Source organism: Lycorma delicatula, chromosome 4, assembly GCF_047948215.1.
Source record: "Lycorma delicatula isolate Av1 chromosome 4, ASM4794821v1, whole genome shotgun sequence".
In the NCBI taxonomy this organism is placed as follows: Eukaryota; Metazoa; Arthropoda; class Insecta; order Hemiptera; family Fulgoridae; genus Lycorma; species Lycorma delicatula.
In genome coordinates, this window is record NC_134458.1 from 43,948,781 (window position 1) to 43,970,374 (window position 21,594).

The following is a 21,594-nucleotide window of genomic DNA, read 5'->3' on the forward strand; positions in this document are numbered from 1 at the left end:
ACGATATATGATGGAGTCCTTTGAATTTCACTTCTGGAGGATATTGCTGTGGTCAGCTATCTGGATGACATAGTACTCACAGTCAAGGCTACCACAAAGTGAGAGATTGTGGACATAATTCAGGCTTTGTATGCTAGGATCAGCACTTGGATGGCTGGGGTTGTTCTTGAGATGGCCCCTGAAAAGACTGAGATTGTACTTATCACCTCTAAGAAAAGACATCAAACACTGTCATTGGAACTGGCGGGAAGGAGGGTTAATTCCAGAATGGCCATTAAATACCTTGGCATCTGGATTGATGTCCGATTGAGGTAAGGAGTACCATGTTATGGAAAGTTGTGAGAGAGCAGAGAGGACAATGTGTGTGGTTGCCATCTTACTTCCGAACACCAGAGGGCCTGAAGAACTAAGGAGGAGGTTATTATCAAGTGTGGTGTATTCTTCCCTCTTATATGGGGCAGAGATCTGGGTAGATATTCTGAAGTATAAAAGGTATATGGGAATACTTGCTGCGCTGCATAGGAGATGCTGCCTCCGGATTTCAGCAGCTTATCATACGATCTCAAGAGAGGCTGGCAGGTGTTATGCTAATAATCTGCTAATTGCTCACAAAAGGAAGCATAGAGAATTAAGGATGCTTCCTTCTTCTGAGAAGAAGAAATTGATTGTGACCAATTTACAAGAGTTGATGAATACTTGGCAAGAACGGTGCAATGTGGATGCCCTGGATCGGGTGGACATGTTCAGACCTGAGGATTTTCAGCAGATAACGATTCAGAGTTTTTAGCAGTAACTACTATTGCAAATTATAATTGAAAAGTTTTAGAGGAACTTAGTAACACAGTAAAAACCTGTAGGAGATGGCGAGCATTGGCATGGTCTGCAAGGGAATGAGGTGTCAGAGGGTGCTAAGTTGGACAGGTCTGTGGCCGAGTGCCTTGGGAGCCCTCTTGAACATGAGGGGGATCGCTTTGGTGCAGTGAGGCTGTAGCACTCCGCTCCTGGTGCCTGAGGGTGTTAATCACATTTTTAGTGATTATGGCTGATGGTCGTGTGGGTAAGTAATAAGCTGGTAAGTAGTTGAGTTGAGTTGTGTGTGTTTGTGTACTCTGGGTGAGATTGTGGAAAATTAATTAATTATTGTTAAGTGTGCTTTGGTGGATAAGTTATGTCTTGCTGCAATGTCTACATGATTGTTGTGCACTTGTCTTGTGTTGGCTTGATTGTATCAATGTATAAATGTGTGTGGTACCATCTTAGTACCTGCTAGGTGAGCTATTTTTTTTCCTGGATGTTTTCCTCCTTTAGGTATTTTTGGTGTGTAGTGTGTGCATGTAGTGGTCTGGTATGGATGATGTTTGCTTGTGGAAACCGAATGTGTGTGTGAGCACTTACCCCCCTCCTGAAGTAATGCTTTATTAATGGTTTCCCAGGAGGTGGGGTCGCCAGAGGTGGAGGTTTAGTCAGTAGTACGCAGGAATACATATGCATTTTCTGTAACAGCTTGCAGAACCTATTAGCAACTCCGACACTACTTTAACACCCGTAAATGGGGTTCCTGTGAACCCCAAAAAAGTGATACAGGAAAGAGTGAAGCTGTTTCTTGTTGTCTTTACAACTACTAAATCAAACATACTCTTGCATATCAATAAGCAAACCCAGAAAAATGAGGTTGATATTCAGCCCTAAAAGCGGCACCTTCAGTCTGTTTATTATAGGGACTATATTAATAGTCCCTACATAAATAAATAGTAAAAATCATTAATCTCTGAGAAATCAACTCCGACTTTTGTCTTACGTACCCCTCAGGAGCTTCACATATATCATACATAATGAAAAAGAATGTACATATGAACACAAAGATGAATATGTAACGGTGCTAATAAGCAATTAAATAATAATTCATTTTATTATAATTTTTTTTTCAATACATATAAATAAATCTAAACTTCATCGCCTTCATAACAATTTATTTTAACATTTCACATTTAAGACAATGTTTTAGAATTAATAAACAATCAATTCGGTTTGTTTTGCAAAATAATGTACTAGCAATACATGATCTTAGCTCTTGACTGACAATAGACTCATGCAAATGTTTTCTCTTTTAGTTGTGTGACAGCTCAACTTATGAACACCACATGTAACTCATATTGCAATCCATATTAATTCACCACCACTTTTAAACCATCATAAATCAAATTCAGTGAAACCACCAAACAACAAATAAATCATGAATCAAACCGATTTGAACTTCTTTATATTTTAAAAATAGGCAGTTAAATTTTAGGGTTAGCATTCTTTACACTGTACTTATAATCTGAGGCTTCTATTTCTCATTAAGTGATGATGAAATATCTGATATTATGTTTACATTGTGATAATTATAAATTACAGCTACTGTATAATATTTGGTGGCTTCAGCTGACATTATGTTGAGATAGTTTTATTTTTAACTTAGAGAATTATAAGTTTCAAAAATATTTTAGGGAAACCGGCATAAAAAAACCAGTTTGTGATATAGGAACAAAGCTTGAAGAAAGAAAGGTTGCTAACATTCATGGAAAAAAGAGAACAATTGTAAATCTTATTTTATCTATTCAAATTAAAAAAAAAATAATAATCTAAACATTTGTGCAGACAGTAAAAACAAAAAAAATAATAAATAAACAAGTAAGTAAAGAGTATAAGATAAACAGTTTTCTACTGCATATGAAAACCATGTCTTCATCATCAGAGCAATTTAAAAAATATTATACTCTCTAAAAAGGTATGAAGTATAAACATTGTAGAATAATAGATTAAAAAATATGTACAACAGAAAAAATACAAGGAAAACACAAAAAAGGAACTTTTAAAAGATTGAAATATAATAAGACACCTCTTTAAAGAAGTGTTCCTATTCAGCAACACTTGTTATAAACAAGGCAGCAATTTTCTGATTTCTACATGAAATAACTTCTAGTATGCAACAACCCCATATTCTATCATACGTCATCTCGTAAAAACATAACAATGAATTTAATCTTTCAGCCCATGAAATTCTGCGTTATCAGTCTCTTAAGAATAAATGTTTTGTATATTATTTACTAACGAAATATGACAACTATAATAAATTATCACACAACAAAATCTTTATAAGTGCATTGTTTAATAATGCTTTTCGGAATACATTATAATAATAATTGCATGAGGTTATCTAAAATAAAGAACGTTTCATTGTAAAAAAATTTATTCTGAAAACTTTATAAATATTTTTTATTTCTCTTAAACTACATACCTTATACTACTTCTCTATAAAATCACCACATGAATTAAGACATTTATTGTAGCGATACACCAGCTTCAATATACCCTCGTCGTATTCTTCTGCCGCCAGTCCATTTAGCCACTGATTAACAGCATTTTTAAGTTCATCATCACCCACGAATTGCTTACCACTCAAAAATTCTTTCAATTTTCCAAACAAATGGTAATCAGAAGGAGCTAAGTCCAGACATACAGTGGGTGATCATAAATTTCCCATCTAAATGTTCTCAGTAAATTACATGTCGGACCCGCAACATGTGGAAGTGCATTATCGTGTAGCAGGACAATGCTGTGAATCAGCCACCCACATCGCTGATTTTGAATAATGCACTGTAAATTATGTAGTTTTGCAGTAGGCTTCCGCATTTATAGTCGTTCCACGTGGCGTAAAATCAATCAGCAGTATGCCAAATCAATTCCAAAAGACCGTGGCCATCAGTTTGCATTCAAATAGCTGTGGCTTGACCTCTATTGGTCTAGTTGGTGGTTGAGGATGACGCTATTCACTTGACTGCTGTTTTCTCTCGGGCGTGTAAAATGAAATCCACGTTTCATCGCCAATAACAATTGAATTAATTAACTCATCACCATTTTCTGTGTAGCACATAAAATTTCCGAAGTAGATCCCATTTGGATTTTTTGTGATGTTCTGTTAAGACATGCGGCACCCAACGTGCAGTAACCTTTCTGAAGCCTAAATGGTCATGAACAATGCAACAAATAACAGCTCTTGAAACATCTGGAAAAAGAAGGGCCAAGTCGGAAATCGTTGAGCGACGATCTTTTCTGATTTCATCATTGACACGTCTCAACAAGTCCTTGGTGATTATCAAGGGCCTCCCTGAATGTTCTTCATCATACACATCAATTCTGTTATTTCTAAACCTTTCATACCATTTTCAGACGTTTCTTTCATTCATTACATTATCACCATACACAGAAACCAACTGCCTATGAATTTCAGCCAGCTTAACATTTTGATGGCTTAAGAAACGTACAATTCCAAGTACTTCACAGTCGGCGGCAACATTGATTTTCCTATACATTTTATAACGTAATATCTCACACATAATCAAAGACACTACAACGTGACAACTTACAGACAACAATGCAGTGTGTACAATACTAGCGTGGCCATGAATGACACAGGTTCACCGACCTTAAGGAAAAAAATTTCCCAGCAGTCTTTACTTTAGAGATATCCCTTGTACATATACCAAATTATTGGGATGAATGCAAGCGTACCTATCACAACTTTGTGAAATTATGATCATTTCTTTTTATATTAAGGTGGGGTGGAGCTACCCATACCTTAAACTTAGACAAAGAATTATGACAATATTGAAATGGACTTCCCATTATAAACTACCTTGTCTCTTTTAATGAATGATTTTCATAAATTTTAATAAAATAAAGAAATGTACTGTTAAAATTTTTTGCTGCATGAACATCAATTTAACAAATTTAAATTTAGTTAAATATACAACACAGTAAAATTAATTATTAATAGAGCTAATTGTTACATTTTCCCTTACTTGTCTAACAAAAGAAGTGTTTTTTTAAAACAATTTCTTAAAAAAATGATCCGATTGAAAATCTTGATTTATTTTTGTTAACTGCATATTTATATTATTATGCATAATTTGTTAAGAATTTCCAATAAGTACATAACCATGACTGTCACAAATAATATTTTTATTTTATGAACATATAATTATGTCATTAAGAAAACAGACTGGTCATTGTAATGTTATTTTACTATTAATATTATTACTGTTATTCATATTATTGCTGATGGTTCTCAGTGAAATTCTACAAATTTACCCATTAATTTATTTTCTAATTTAATGAATTAATTTACTGTAATTTTAATTTGTATTTATCTAATGAAATTAAACAAAATAAAAAAAAAAACCAAAACATATAATTTGTTTTTGGTTGAGCAAATAAGTTTAATATTCATTTACTTTATTTCTTAATTCTTATAATATGTAAATTTAATACTTCATGTCATCTTTAAAGAAACTACCATGAATCCCACAAAATCATTTGGCAGTCCATTAAGATTAGTATTGTTAGTGTGACAACTCCATATAACACATTTGTCCCAGATCAAATGGATTCATGAGATGGCTATCCCAGCTTTAGCAGATCATACAAATCAACACTGAGTCTAATAGTGGAGTTAGATATGTTACTGGATTCTAACTTACTGCTTTGAGTTCTTATTAAGGCTGTAAATCACACCATACAATGACCAGTCTTCAGCTTCCGCAGTTTGTTTTTAACTAAAGAATATTCAACTTTTGAAGGTTTAATTTTGAATTTCTTCACTCTATTTTGAGAAAGATCATGTTTCTTCATTTTTATTTATTTTTAATGTTTTAACATTTATATTAACAAAGATTTATATTTTTATTATTTAATTTTCTACACTGATTTCCTATGAAATATACTAAACTAATTATAAAATTTGTTAAAGTCTGATAAAGATTTGGCTTTCTCTCATTTTTTATTTTACCTTCAAACTTTTAGATCATCTTCCTATTTCTAATTATTTCTTAATTGATTTATTTAAAATAATGTGCTTAAGAATCATCACAACAACTGCTAAATCTTCTGTTAATATTTTTAAAGTTTTGTTTTCTCAAATCAATAATTATTCCAGATTTCCATTTCTACATTTTTTATACATAACATTGTCTTCAATTATTATTTTTTTCATAATCTGATCCTCATATGATTTTTTGCATATGAATTAGTGAAATAGTTTCAATAAGAGGAATTTTCAACAAAATATATTTTTAACAAAAAAATAAAAAATAATTTTTTTCCTAACAGAAAAAAAATGTTTTCCTTACATTAGATATATATAAACTGGCCACTATTCAATTTTATTATTCATTTGAACAAACAATTCCAGACTTTAAATATTTCAAGATTTATAACTTAAAAAAAATTGTAAAATTCTTTTTAAAAAAAAAAAAACGTTACTTGAAATACAAAAAAAATCAGTAATCACACTTGAACTATTTTCCTTAAATGTAACCCATGATGATTTAAATTAACAAAGTTTGGTTCAGTGAATTAAATAAATGGGAAAAAATCATCATAGAAATATGTTATATAAATTTTTCCACACAGAGTAACAGATCACTTAAGAAGGATTTTGCTATATTTTAAATACTAAAGTAGGGAAACAATACAAGAAAAGAATATTCAAGGACAAAGGATTAACAGGCTATTAAGTGTTGTTATCTATTTGTTAACTGTATTCTTTAAAACCTGCATAGGATTTTTATAAACTAAAATAATTGAAACTATTAATTTTCAATTATTAAAATTAAGATTTACCACTTACTTTGTGTTAGTGAATTCTAAACTTATAAGATTAAGTACTCTAACTCTATTTGGATTGGTAAAGTAGTTAACGAAGTCACCAAAACGCATTTTTATGTCAGACTGTCGGCAAACATCAATTACATCAACCATCCTATCAGAACCTACAAACAAAATTATACATATAGATCAATTATATATAACATTACTTATTAAAATTTAATAGTGTTAATACATACTAACACTATTACTAAGAGAAATGAATCAAGGTAAAAAACTAAAGTGCTTCCCCATGAAAAACATACACATGTTAACCCCAACCTTCAGAAATAATTCACCTTTATTATCAACTTTAACAGTTTTTTTTCTATTCTTGCATCTCATTGTAGTTTTTTTCTGAAAAGTGCTTTTAAAATTAAACTGATTCTAAATTCAGTAGCATCATCGATTGTAAATAAATATAAAAAGAATATCTAGTTGTAAAAAAAAATTGAAAACTGTTTCTGATGATAAAACATTAAAAAATTACAATACTTTAAGACTAAATTAAGTAGACTTTGACAATTTGAAGAATTATGTGGCATAAAAATATGAGAACAAGATTTCTATATTTCTGTTCTTGTTTCATGTAATCAACTTTTAAATGTGAATATTTTATCTCCAGCAACATTTTATAGACTTTTCTCAAATAAAGATCTAAAAATTGCACCTAAGATTACTACAAATTATTAAAATAACTTTAATAATAAAACTTCATAGTTAACTTGCAGGAAAGTTATGACTTAACAGCCAAACATTTGGGATTTACTCTCTACCAAAATGAGGCAATCAGTAAACTGAAAAATAGGAGTGATGGGGTTAGATTGCATCTGTTACTATCTGATGGTTTCACAATACCAGGAATATCTTAGAAAACAGCAACCTGGAAACTGAAGATTATGAAATAAGAATAAAATACCAATGGTAGTGTCAACAGTGTAGACTTCCTATTGGACGAGTAACTACATGCTGTAGGCAATTAAGAGCAAATGAAAACAAATTTAAAATTAATAAAACTGGAAAAATTTTACAGTAACAACTGTTGAGCGCTTTCTTTTTTTCTTTTCAATATTGATAAAAACATATAAAAAAAATTAGATTCCAAATGATATCCTTCTTATTTTTTTAAGTTGTATTTGCAACTTGACATATTCTATTCTACTAATATCTCTCAAAAAATGATTAATCATCAGAAAAAGAGTAAACATCTGGGTAACATGAATATCAGTCAGAGGGGTTCTCAGAAACATTTTAAAAAGATTAGAAGGTAAAAGTAAGAGTTAAAAAAAGAGAGAGAACACATTTAAAAGGAGAGAAGCTCTCATTGCTCTTTTAGAATTTTAGAATAAAACATGACTCTTTCACACTATCTTCTTTGAAAACAACATGACCAATCAATCAAGATTGATTGCAAGCGAGCATGTTTGTGCTCACTTGCTCTCTCTTTCTCTCTCTCTCTTAATCTGTAACTTTAACTTCATATACTTATTTTAAAATGTATTAGACTCTCAGATGAAGTAAATAATCTATGCTTACTATGAACAACACATGTTTATAAAAATGAAAAAAAAAAGCACAATACCACTTTTACAATTATTACAAAAAGCAATCCAGTAGAATGATACAAAGACTGACAACATAGAATTATTTATTAACAAGAAACTCCAAAAGACACTACAGAGACCTCATCAAAAGGGAGAATGTGCTTTTATATCAATAAAATGTTGTATATAAATTCTAGCATTATTTTTTAAGACAACACTAATGCTACTTATTTTTACATCAAGATATTAAGTTTATGAAAAGAGTATTTTGCACACAAGATAATCACATAACATACAACTCAAATAGCCACACAAAAACAGAATTAAAAATTACAGATATATTCGAATAAAAAAATTTTATAAAACAGCATAACACATAAAATCGTATGCTTAAACGGTTAAAAACTAAAATAAACATACCAACTAATTTCTCAACCTGATGTACAGTAAAATTTTCAGGAGGTACAATTATCTGTAGTCCTTCTTTATCATTGACCATGATAGGTTGCTCAAAACCATTCTGATGTAAATACGGCAATGTCAGCTCAACACCCTGCATATATACTATAATTGAATCTGCACTGAAATATTTAAAACAAATGATACAATTTTTAAACAAAAACATTATTAATTTTACTGTTGTAAAACTTTACATGTTTTATAAAGCGATTTTCGACTAAAATATGAATTATTTTGTAGTTTTTACGTTAAAATGTGGAAAGAAAATGTAAAACATTTATACTGGTATGACCAATACAAGTTTAAAGAATATTATCAGGAGCACTTATAAACATATAAGTACAACAAAGGTTTAATTATGCAGATCATAAAAAAGGCATTATTTCTAAAATGAAAGATACAAGATCAGAAGTTAATAATAATAATAATAATAATAAAATTTAAATGTCATATCTTCAAAAAATTACAAACAGTAAAAAAATAACGAAAATATAACAAATATAATGATAACTGGTATGAACTTATTAATTTAATTTTTCTAAATAAAAAAATTAAATTTAAGTAAAACACCTAATATTTGTTCTAACTTCAAAAAACTGTAATTTAACTTTTTTTTAATATACCAATAACCAGAAGCTGTGACTGAGTTCATATTCAAAGATATGAGATAAATAAATGTCTAAATAAAACTCTTGGAAGAGTATTCTAAAATATAATGTTCTAAATCAAAATGTGAAACATCGTAGAGAAGCAGGCGATGCTATTAAACATGAATATTACAAATAAAAAACATGTATCTGAATCAAGTCTTGCAATTAACATCGCAATAGCATTGTTAATACTACAGCCAAGGTTATTACTATTGCAGTGTTTTTCACTATTAGGATTAAAAAGCATTAAGATGATCAATTATTAAAATAAGATAACTGTAAAATCATCATTTAGCTAGCAACTGTTCACAATACCTTTCAATGTAAAGATCAACATGACTTCTGCAAGTATGATTTAAAATGCTGTTAACCTCAACAACCAATAGTTCACATTTGTAACAATCAGGAACTATGTCTAAAACAATTAAAGTTATCTACTATAATTTTAAAACATACAATAAAACTAAGGGCTTACACCCTGCTTACTTCCATTTGCCAACCTGAGAAAAGTTTTGGTCACCTAAATTTAATTCACTAGCATCAGTAAGTTGATTAAAAACAGTCAATAAATAAGGAATATTCTGGGGGCATAATTTAAAATTTAATTCATATAGTGTAATTCTGATGAATATTTCAAAAGTGAAACATTAATCAGAACTTTCACGCATACATTGTAAATTGTGTTTTTGTACAATTTTATTTTACAGTAGGTTAGTAAGTTGTTAGAAGATATTACTGACTAATTACTATAGCAACTGATGTAATATGAAATTTAAAAAGAAGAATGCATCTATATAAAATTAGAAAAAAATAAAACCTCTCACACATAACAGACATAAAAGAGCACGCACTGAAGAATAGAAACAAAAAACAGGTAGCTGAACTATTTCACCTGTGATGTAAATGCACTTATTTTTAATGAGAGTTATACAGAAGTTTTCTGACTGGGATATGGTAATGAAATAGCAATTTACTGTTGTCTTTGGTCACTATAACCAAAAATGAGATTATAAACACAGAAGAATACTCGTCAAAAAACAACTTAACTCCAAATTCATACAAGTTAAAGATTACATAATTTAAGGAATGACTAACAAAAAAAACATGTACCTATGAAAATGTCTTGTTTTGAGTTCATTTATAAAAACAGGAGTTCCAGTCTGAACAGGCTTAGAGTCTGCTTCTGTATCTGAATAATTATGACGATGAAAATTGTGTTGCTTTTTAACTGAAATAAATACAAAAAGTTTATAAATATAAAAAAATGATAAAGTAAATAGAATGAAAATTAAAAATTAATAAAAATTCAAGACTAAATTTATTATTTTTTAACTTGCCACATGAGCATGAAGCTTATGCATTAAAAATGATATGAACATTCTTTAGTGTGAAAAATGCCAACTCGGCCAGATACAAATACAAAATCTTCTAGATGAAAAGTTCAGATGCTACTATTCGGCCAAATTTAGTTGCAAAAACTTTTCATTTTTTTCAGCCAAAATACTGAATTTATGACTGGCGCATATTTTCATCACAAATTAACCTGATTAAATTTCTTAAAAATTCATAACTAGTCCTGAACAATTTTCTACAAACAGTATACAGGATGAATAAGATTTGTTCATACAGTAGTCATTCATTTAGCTGACATTTTCACAATGATATGTTTTGCCAATTGACTCATCTAACATCTTCAGCATACACCACCAGACACATTTAGCATATAATGATACTACAAAGAAGATGAAAGCAAGTTTCATTTTCTGATGATATTTTTTGTATAAACCAATTTTGAAATTTTATATTTTAAATTTATAGAATGATAGACAACATTTTGTATTTATAAAATATGTTTGCTTTGTTTTAACTTCGTAATTTATGGTAAACTACATTCTACGTAATACTGAAATACTATAACTATCATAAGAGCAGAAAGTAGCAGTAGCAATTCAATGTAACTCAAAGTTTACATTACTATAACCAAGCACTGTTCACAGTGAGCAGGCCACTAGGTAACTATCACAGACTCATAAGACTTTCTATACAAAATATCAGTTAACACAAGCTTGAATGACATTAAACCAATACTCTTCAATAAGTGAGCCCATGGTCTAACAGTATCACTGGTTCCATTAACTTAAAAATATGTTAACTAAATTATTCTTCCTTCCACTTAAATTGTAAATTCCTGTTTATTCATAATAAATATTACTGACAAGAATCATTTCATAATATTCAAATAAACTGTTGCTTTCTTTAATTACTATATTAATTATAATTAAGACCTTTCTTTCTTTTTCCTCTTTAGCCTCCAGTAATTACCTTTCAGATAATACGTAAGAGGATGAATGAGGATGATATGTACGAGTGTAAATGAAATGTAGTCTTGTAGAGTCTCAGTTTGACCATTCCTAAGATGTGTGGTTAATTGAAACCCAACCACCAAAGAACACCAGTATCCACGATCTAGTATTCAAATCCATGTAAAAATGAAGGCCTACTCACATAATTCTTAACTAAAAAATAACTTTTGACAGATTTTTCACAATTAAACTTTTGAGGGAAAATGTTATCTATTTTGTTAGCAATATGTCACACTATCATAAAAGTAGGATACAATAGGACAAATAATACCACAGATGCAGAATCTAAACACACCAACATGCAGACAGAAAAGAGTTGTTTGTTTTCAGACTGATTTTAAAACTTTGATGTAGGACCCAGTAAAATTGTTATGGTCATGATAAATAGTAACATCAAAAAACTTATTATAATATTGTCAAGTTGTAGTCTTCCACCATTGCATTAAACATTTCCCACTCGTTAACAATTTTATTTTTAATTCAGCCATGTCAACTATGGTCAGCAGACTGTCATGGAATTCATTTTAAAATCTGACAATAATAATCTTGACGAGATTATTATCTTCACAATAATTTGTCAAGTCTTTTTATTAGTTCTAATTTTAATTAATTTAACCATTTTTTTTTATGCACAATAAATTTTCTATTTTATTTTAAGATCTTAAAAAACCATTAATAATTTTTAAACATTTGTTAAATTATTACAAAAAAAAGTTGTTATAACTTTTACAAGAAAAAAATGTTATATTGCAATGATACAAATGCAAATAAACTTTTTACACTCCACTTTTTCAGGTTTAATTACACAGACCAAAAGGGTTTTCTAACAGTTGAATTGAAAACCAAATTTAATATTCCAACTCACCACATAAAAAAAAGAAAAAAATATTTTTTTAAATTTTATTTTGCTGAAAAAACTTGATAAAAACCCCACAATTCTGCTACAACTTTTTAAAGGAAAGACTTTTTCTAATTTTTAAAAAAGCGCTTTGGACTCTCTTTCAACAAAAACACTTTTTTATGGTAGGGAAGTAGTTTTCTGAGAAACTACTTTTTTGTACTTTTTTTTTGCAATTTAGATTGGCAGTTTCTTTCCGAGTAATATATAAAACCCGTAACCAGAGAAATGATAACTAATTATTTTATGATCTTAATAAAGACTGAATTTTTAATGATTTGTCTACACATTAGAATAAACCAATTCCGTGACACAGAGATTATTTTTGCATCATCTATGTTATTATTAAAATAGATAAAAATAATGTTTCAGTAATTAATCATAATCAAAAACTGTTTTAAAGCATATTTTTAAAATAGTATTTTTGAAAGAAAGTGCTGAGTATGATTAGAAAGAACGAAGTGTAAAATATTCATGCACTGCGTTTAGTTAACTAATTTATATTTGAATTACTAAATATAGACAACATGAACAAAATGAAATCAACAAATTTAATTTTCAAAAAACTCCTAGCAAGGTTAAGGAAAACATAGCAGTCCAAGAGAACTTGTGGAAAAATGGTAGTAGTTAAGACCATCAGTTCTATCACTATGAGGGATTTTTGAAAACTTTTCAATTAACAACTGATAGGCTGTTTAATTGTACATTTCAGAAAATACAAAATCATATCTAAGAATCTTCCTTCTTTTCTACCCACACTGTGTATAAGAACAGAAAGATTCCAATTTCCATGGGTTGGAGCAGCAACATCACAATCATTCATATGGAGAGTCCTGAGTTGGAATCCTGGTCAGTCTTACTGTTGTTAATTATAAGCTTAAAAATTTTTCTGAATTTGTAGTTTACCATCCTAGCAGTATATAACAATTATTATCAATAATAAATAAAATAAAGATATCACTTACTGCTTATTATTTTTTTTAAATTCACATAGTGCACTTTATCAGATGTATTAAACATTTTTAAAAAGAAAGATGTTTCTTTTAAGCTAGATTGTTAACAATCCGATCTCATCATTCTTTTTTAAATTTTTAATACATCTGATGAAGCGGTATGCAATGTGAATAGTATGCAATAAGTGATATTTTTAGTTTAAAATTTTCAATATCACATTCTCACATACAAGTTACAAGATTACATAATGAATTAATCATTAAAAACCGTTTTAATCTTGTACAAAAAAATGTAATACTGTTCTTTACGTATTATAGCTATTATAAAATCTCTTTAAAAAAATAACGATTAGAAAATATACAAAGTTATGATTAAATATAATACATGTATACTATAAAATAATTCATTATCTCATAAGGTAACTTCAACATGATGCTTTTAATAATTACAAAATTTTTATTACATACACTGTGAAGGGCCGTATGTTAATTCACACTGCGGGCAATGGTATTTATCCAGATCAATTGTAACATATTCCCATACACCAACACAGCTGGAAAAAAATGGAGTTAATAACTAACAGCAAAACAATTAAAATAAATGTCTTAACTTAGTTTAAAATACTGAACTGAATAAACAGTTTGTCACATTGCTGTTTTATCTAATAATAAAACTATTGACTTAAAACAAAGATTTTGCATGTCAGCAAGTGAATTAATCAAAGTGATAATATGTAAAAAGGTAGATTCATACAATAAAGGTATACATTACTTCCACCTTCCCTGACAGGGATAGAAAACTGTTCCCACCCTGATAATACCTAGTTTAAAGAAATAAAATACATTATAGGGGTGGAGAGCATTAATGAATTTTTGATTTCAAAAATTTTTCAATAGTACTTCTTAAGTTATTTTTTGATACACTAAAATCCATGTGAGAATAACATTTTCATGACATTCCAGCCCCTTAGAGTTAAATCATTCCCTCGATATCACAACTATCTCTTATTTTTTAATGTTATTGAATAGATCTCCCTAATCTACACATTTTGACAAAATACTAACAAATACTTGCAAATATAAAACCACATAAAAATCAAAACACATATAAATACATATAAACAACTCTACAACAAAAATTTTACTATTTTTTTTTTCTTTTTCAGAGATCCTCAAATAGTGAGAAATACAAAAATCCAGGTCATTTTCTTCCAACAGCACTACTTTATAAAAAGTAAAAGGATATAGAATTAATTTTTTACTTCAACTAATTTTTTATACTATGTTATATTTTAGAAAAGAAATTGAACATAAAACATATTATGATTCCCAAAACATGTTATCGTAGAACAATAACGGCCTGAATATGTAGATAAGTAATGTAGGTAGCTTATAAAATAAATCTTTTTCTCTAATTTCCCCCAACCAATCATAAATCAATTTTATAGTATCCTTATTAGTATTTAAAATAAACCCACAAATGCAATAATTAATTTATTTGCCTACACATACATCACTGATAAAAATCAATTAATGCATATTTTTTCACTCCTAACGTCCAACTTAGATTTCAATTTAACTTTGCTAGTTTACTTGAAACCAAAACAGTACTTTACAATTTGATAGCACATCATGTGAGGCCAAATGTTAATAAAACACAAAATTAAATTTTTCATCAAAGAAATTAATTATACTATTTGCATTGGGGAAAAAACTTCTTTAATACTGAACAACCAGAGTTAAAAAAAAAAACTAAGCACACTGAAACTTTAGAAATTGTTCAACCATAATTTTATTTTTTAAGCAATGAACATTTTTTATTAACATAGTTAATTGTATAGAAATGCATAAATAAATTCTCAAAAAAAATCAAAGAATTCCATAAAATTAATCTGAAGAAATTCCTTATTAAATAGATTATCCCTATCTCTATTTAGTATGGTATATTTAACATGGCTGTTCAGTTCGCATTTACTATATTAAAATACTGTTTGAGTCAATATGACCCGTTTAATTTTTTTTTTTTATGAAATTATTTGTATTGCATATAAAAATAACAACTTTCAAGTTAAAATTATTTATCATTAATATTATACAGTTCCATAAGTAATAATAATAATAATACTTATGTATTTATGAAACATAATACAGATAGACTGGATAGTGAAATCAGTGACAACAAATATAAATATGTTTACTTGAATAGCCTACCGTTCTACAATTTAAAAATTTCAAACCACTATGTTTTATAGAGTTATAGACATTAAATAAATGTTAAAAAATAAAGTTAAAATACTAAATGTAATGGATGAAAACATTAATTAAATAAAAAAAAGCTATTTGCAAACTTACAAAAATATTTACAGTTAAGATAATAGTAAGTCACATGTTTGCATAAATTTTTGCTACATTTAGAACAAATAATGTTCAATCACTGTCATTATTTGAAAGACAAAACTTGCACCGCGCACACGTTTTGCCCCTGCAAATTCCCTGTCAGAAGTTCCTGGGAAAAGCAAAATATTATTTTGTCCCTGCATTAATTTCACAATATTTAGCGAATTCAATATTCTATGCATGTATTTTCTTGATTTTATATATGGTGTAATACGTAATTTTCCCAGTTTTTGTAAATAAAATTTTCTTTTAGTTAGCGAATTATCACTGGCCACCCGGTTAGTTTATTGTTTGCAAGTGTATGTGGCTACGTGTTGATCAAGGGCATCTACAGCACCTTTAGTTATAATCTAAAATGATTTTTAGTTTTTGTCAATAGTTGCGCCTATCTCTACTCCTATGTAAAGTACTCATAAATACAACACTTTTGTTGCTTTTTGGAACATAGTTCAATACCAATGTGTTATTATCAAAAAAGAAAGATGAGCTGTGAACATCCTTATTTGTCATTTGTACCAGCAATTCTTTCCTATTTTTTATTATGGTATCAAGCATACTTAATTTACATCTTAGAAGAAGCTGCTCAAATTGTAAGATGTAAAAAATATTATCTACTGTAACAATGTGATTTCCAAGGTCACTAGTCAAATCCCACATAACTCATTCCCTGAATCTTCTCTAGCTGGCCAACTGGTTCTTTTCCAGAATAAACCTGTAATCTCAGCACGTAAGAAGTACTATTATCACATAATGTCCACGTCTTTATACCATACTTTGAAGATTTGCTGGGAATAAATCATTTGAAAAGGCAATGGCCACTAACTGTTCATCAATTGTTATATCTTTATCAGGATAATATAATTTTGATAGAACTTCAATCAACTTTTTCCAAACTTAACGTACAGGAGCTAATTTATGTTTATGCCTTTGTTCTTGATGTGCTGTTTTATTATCAAAATGTAAAACTCAAGATACTGAACAAAACATTTCAAGGGATATAGTTGCTTGGAATATGGGACAACTATTATCTGGATTCCATAAGGTTTTTGTTGATTCTCCAGAGGTTTATAAACCCCCACTAGTAACAATAATCCACAGTGTGCCTAAATGCTGTATTGTCTAAATTCTTCCATTTTTCTCCATAAACTTGAGACCCCTTAATGTTAGTCATTTTTATCACTTCATTTTCAATAGAAATGAAAATAAGATTAAACAAATTCACCAAGTATGTTACCCTGGAAGATGCATATTTTCTGACACAGGGGACACTTTTGATAATGTTTATGGCAGCTTGTCATCTGTGTTGTTATGGAGGCTCCACCTTCCACTGAATCTCTTCATCCTTAGAAAGTATACTTGTATTTGCTGCAAAATTTATTTGCCTCGCTCCACTATCCTCATCAGAGTGATTACTATCACTATCCTATCACTCTCAGCGCTTATATGATTTTCAATCTTTAACATTTCTTCTTCACTGTAGGAAACTGCTACGTTTTCTTGAACCTTTACTGTGTTATATTTGATTTGCCATACTCATATTGAACTATATACAACAATGAAATCAGACTAAATAGACTGAACTGAATGCAGCAATATTTATAGTACCGTACCTATGTGTGCAAGTGACATGTTCAGATGTGACAAAAATTCATGTTGAGACTTTCATACTTACAACACACATGCAAAATTTGTAAACATATTCAGTAACATAATATTTTTTTTCATTTTTTATGAATTATTATTATTTTTTTTTTTTTTTATGAATAGTGTTTCATAACTGATGATGACTTAATAATACATGAAAGTTCAGAAATATCAAACTTCAAAGTAAACAGGAACATTATACTGTACGCACACCACATATTCCCAATCCATCTCATCACTAGAGGGTAAAACTATGTAATATAATATAAAACATGCACTGGTTCATACTGATCCGAACAATACAATACTACAAAACTAAAAAATAAGGTAATAATAGATTAAAATCAATCATGTGGCTAAAACCTTCAAAATAAAATTGTCACTGGAAAAGAAATGACAGGACAAAACCTCTTTCAGGCCATACTGACCAAAACAGAACAGCAGGGTTAAGAAAACTTAGCTACTGGGTTCTTTATAAGTATAGATGGATACAATCCAAAACTGTTTGAACATCTGACTACAAATCCATTACATTTTTGTCCCAATTTGGAAGCGTTTCATAATTTTCATACTTTCATACAATACTGTAATACTACAACACCATACTATATTAATTTAACATACTAACCATAAAATGTCTTATAGACTAGTGTAATTTAAATATTTTCATAAAACAATCAATAAATTAATTACTATTTATGTACCAAAATAGAAGACAGAAAATTAATTTTCTAGTTCTAACTGGTGCTGCAGTAAAGTTTACCAAATTTTTATTTATTAGCTGATATTTTCTCTGCGAATATTCTGTGAAGATTTTTTATTTTAAATAAGTCACATTTAGCACATAGTAGAAACCTGAATACCTAACTTTGATCGGGCCAAACTAGGTTTAGATCATAAAAAATCTGGATGAAACAGGAAATACCTTTAATGACTCAGTTTTCAAAAATAGATAAGAATTTAAATGTTTAATCTCATCAGTTTCTTCACTGAAATACTTTTAAAAATAATTGTTTACTCTCACAGTTGATTAATCTGTTTCCAAGTAGACTAATTAAACTCTCACAGAGAAGTAAGACAGTCATTTTAAGAAAACTTACAATCTATTCTTCAACAACAGCATTAAAAAACAAATATTTTTAAAAATGATAAATTACAAAAAATTATTTTTATGTTTCGGTTTATTTTTTACTTTTTTTACTAAAATTTTCTTTAGTAATTCATTAAGACTTGTCTGATTAAAAGTGCCCAGACAGTACCTCATACAACTTCTAGCCTTTAATTAAAAAATTCAGACTTGTGATCTAAACTATATTTACACTAAGTAAAATAGAATTTATAGCTTTCAATTTATATAAATTTAGTCTTCTTTAAGTTGACATTTCAATAATTTAATTTCAACATGTTCCCATTAATTCTCCAACTATGTAAATACATTGAAGTAGCAGTAGATAATCATCTGCTCAAAAGTATGGTCTGTAGTCTAAGGATCCATAATTGATTTTCTAAAGTATGACAATACTAAAATCAAATTTTTTGGCAATGCTATCTATCCAACATGGATAAATCTTCTAAGAAGCCTCATTAACTATCCTCTATCATGTAAATAGATATGTTTAATAAGATCCAGCATAAAATTTAGTCAAATTTCAATCATAGCACTCAGATAAAGTGCTACAAGACTTTTTTTAAAAACTATCAACAATTAAAAACAATTAGTCAGTACTAAATCGCTGTATAGAAAGCAGTAGTAAAAGGAGTAAACAATGCAGCATCCTACTTATCACTAATTAAAATAGCATTTATTTCATGTTTTGAATATTTATTTAATAGCCTGACAGAAAATCTAACAAATACTTTTCTTTTAAATTGCCAACTAAATTTTGACACCTTTTACTGACATCCCAACCTTAATTTTTCTCTACGTTTTTGTTATGATGAATATTATAGAAATTATTTCACCTATGTAGTACCTACTATGTGTTTTCGTTTATAGCATTTAATAGAAACGAGAAAAAAAACAACAATCCTTAAAACGTACTAAAAAGTACATACAAAAAATACCCATCACAACATTAAACCTAACCAAAAAGTATGACAACACGAAAAAGATTTTTGAATTCTTTCTGAGGGAAAATTACGAAATTAATACTACTGAAATCTTAATAAACAAACAAAATTCTTAGTTATATACGATTAATTTCGCCCTCAAGAAAATACGAAATATTATACTGAAATTAACATACAACTATTACAATTTTAATTACATGAACGAAAAATTTGCAAATAACTACAGACAATAGCATTAATAAATTCTGAGTACATAACTAAAGATTACTTGGTGTAATATTTAGTAATAGGCTGAAATTCTTTTAAAAACTTCAATATATCAGCTTCAAGTTCAATGGTCCCAGATGAAAAGTACTAAATGACATATACAAACACATAAATGAAATGAAACATACAGTGTAAATTAAAAAATAATTCGTCTTACCTCCCGTGAAACCATTCTCTGCAAGCATCGCACTGAATCATAAACTTTTCATTGTCATACGGCTGACCACAAATACAATACACCTCCTTCGGTGACTCCATTTTCTACACCGACTACCTCTGCCAACTACAGACTGAATGCAACCTACAACTTGTATGCAATCTGGTGTTAATGTAAACATTGAAACGCAATCAGTGTTGCCATTCACAACGAAATCAGGATTTTTCAGATATTGTAGTAAAATTAGCGTTACTGTTTATTTGTATCATTTACCTACCAAAAGATAGGTTTTTTGGAAATATTTTATTTATTACTGTAAGATTTAACGTTAAACGATGTGAATGTAAATAAAAATTATTATTCCAGAACTTACTCTTTTGAAGATGAATGTTGATTATTTAGCTTGAAACCCAAATTAATAGTAAAACATTTCACTAGTTAAAAATAATTTTATTCAGTTGTTTTTAAAGATTATTCATGAAAACCCGTAATATTTTTGCAAGAAAACAAATGTAATAACATGAAACAAGAATAATTATTTCCTTGCAATATTTATTTGTAACGTTAACTACTCTTTACGGAAATGTATGGTTGTTTGAAAACCATATTATAAATACAATAGCCGTTTCTGGAAAATATTTACTCAAAACTGTTTTAAAATATAATTAAATAACTCCTGCTTTCTAAATTATCAAAATGTGCTTGCTGATGATCTTTAGGAGTTTCTATTGGGCTCCTTTGACGGTCATGATATTATAAGGAGGTGAAAACAAGCTCCAAAATATTTTCTGGAAGCATAACCGTATATTTAAAGATTAAGTATAGTTGTAATTTTTGAGAAATTTATTACATATTTCATTATGATTATCACTGAATTCACAAGATAAAGCAACTCTTATTTCATGACAGACTAATGACGAATTTGAGTTTGAAACCCGAAATTCTACGTTAGCAGTTAAAAAAAGGCCGTGGATTATACAAATGTAATTTTTAGTGTAGACCAAAGCATCGTAACATCTAGGTAGATATTCCTACCGTTCATAATGATATGAATGAAATTCCCATTACTGATATTTTGCTTTGAAATCATGTTTGAAAAAAAAACAATCATGTTGATTTGCTTTGCACTTTACAATTAGTAAGCTTGCAACGTTATTAAATATTTATTATTCCTATTTATACTACCTGGTGAAATAAATTATTCAAGTTGGCACTATATCAATACCATTTAGTCAAAACACTTTGGCCTACAAGATAGAACCTTATTATTTTTAAATTTCTAGTTTTAATTAATTACTATAGTTTACCCAGTGGCAATCTGTGATGAAAATTATGTCAAATTATTAATCTTTTAGCAACAAAATTAATACAATATAAAGTTTTCAACTCATATTATAATGCTCTCACTTTTGTGACTACCTTCATTATGTGGTGGTGCTGCTGTTCTTATGCAGGCATCAACTGATATTGTGGTGGGGTTTTATTTTTAGTTAATGCAAATATGT

The 21,594-nt window shown here is 28.9% G+C and overlaps 1 protein-coding gene across 1 annotated transcript in view; it reads right to left on the reverse strand.

Moving 5' to 3' along the window:
• LOC142323329 (histone lysine demethylase PHF8-like) overlaps positions 1-20,239 on the reverse strand; it is a 64,881-nt gene extending 44,642 nt beyond the window's left edge. Inside the window, exons 1-5 of the mRNA XM_075362815.1 lie at positions 20,090-20,239; positions 14,023-14,108; positions 10,451-10,568; positions 8,652-8,812; positions 6,671-6,812 (exon numbers count right to left, since the gene is read on the reverse strand). Of these exons, the coding sequence (XP_075218930.1) occupies positions 6,671-6,812; positions 8,652-8,812; positions 10,451-10,568; positions 14,023-14,108; positions 20,090-20,190 (608 nt within the window). The 5' untranslated portion in view covers positions 20,191-20,239. The remainder of the gene's footprint in view (positions 1-6,670; positions 6,813-8,651; positions 8,813-10,450; positions 10,569-14,022; positions 14,109-20,089) is intronic.
• Positions 20,240-21,594: the final 1,355 nt, after the last annotated feature.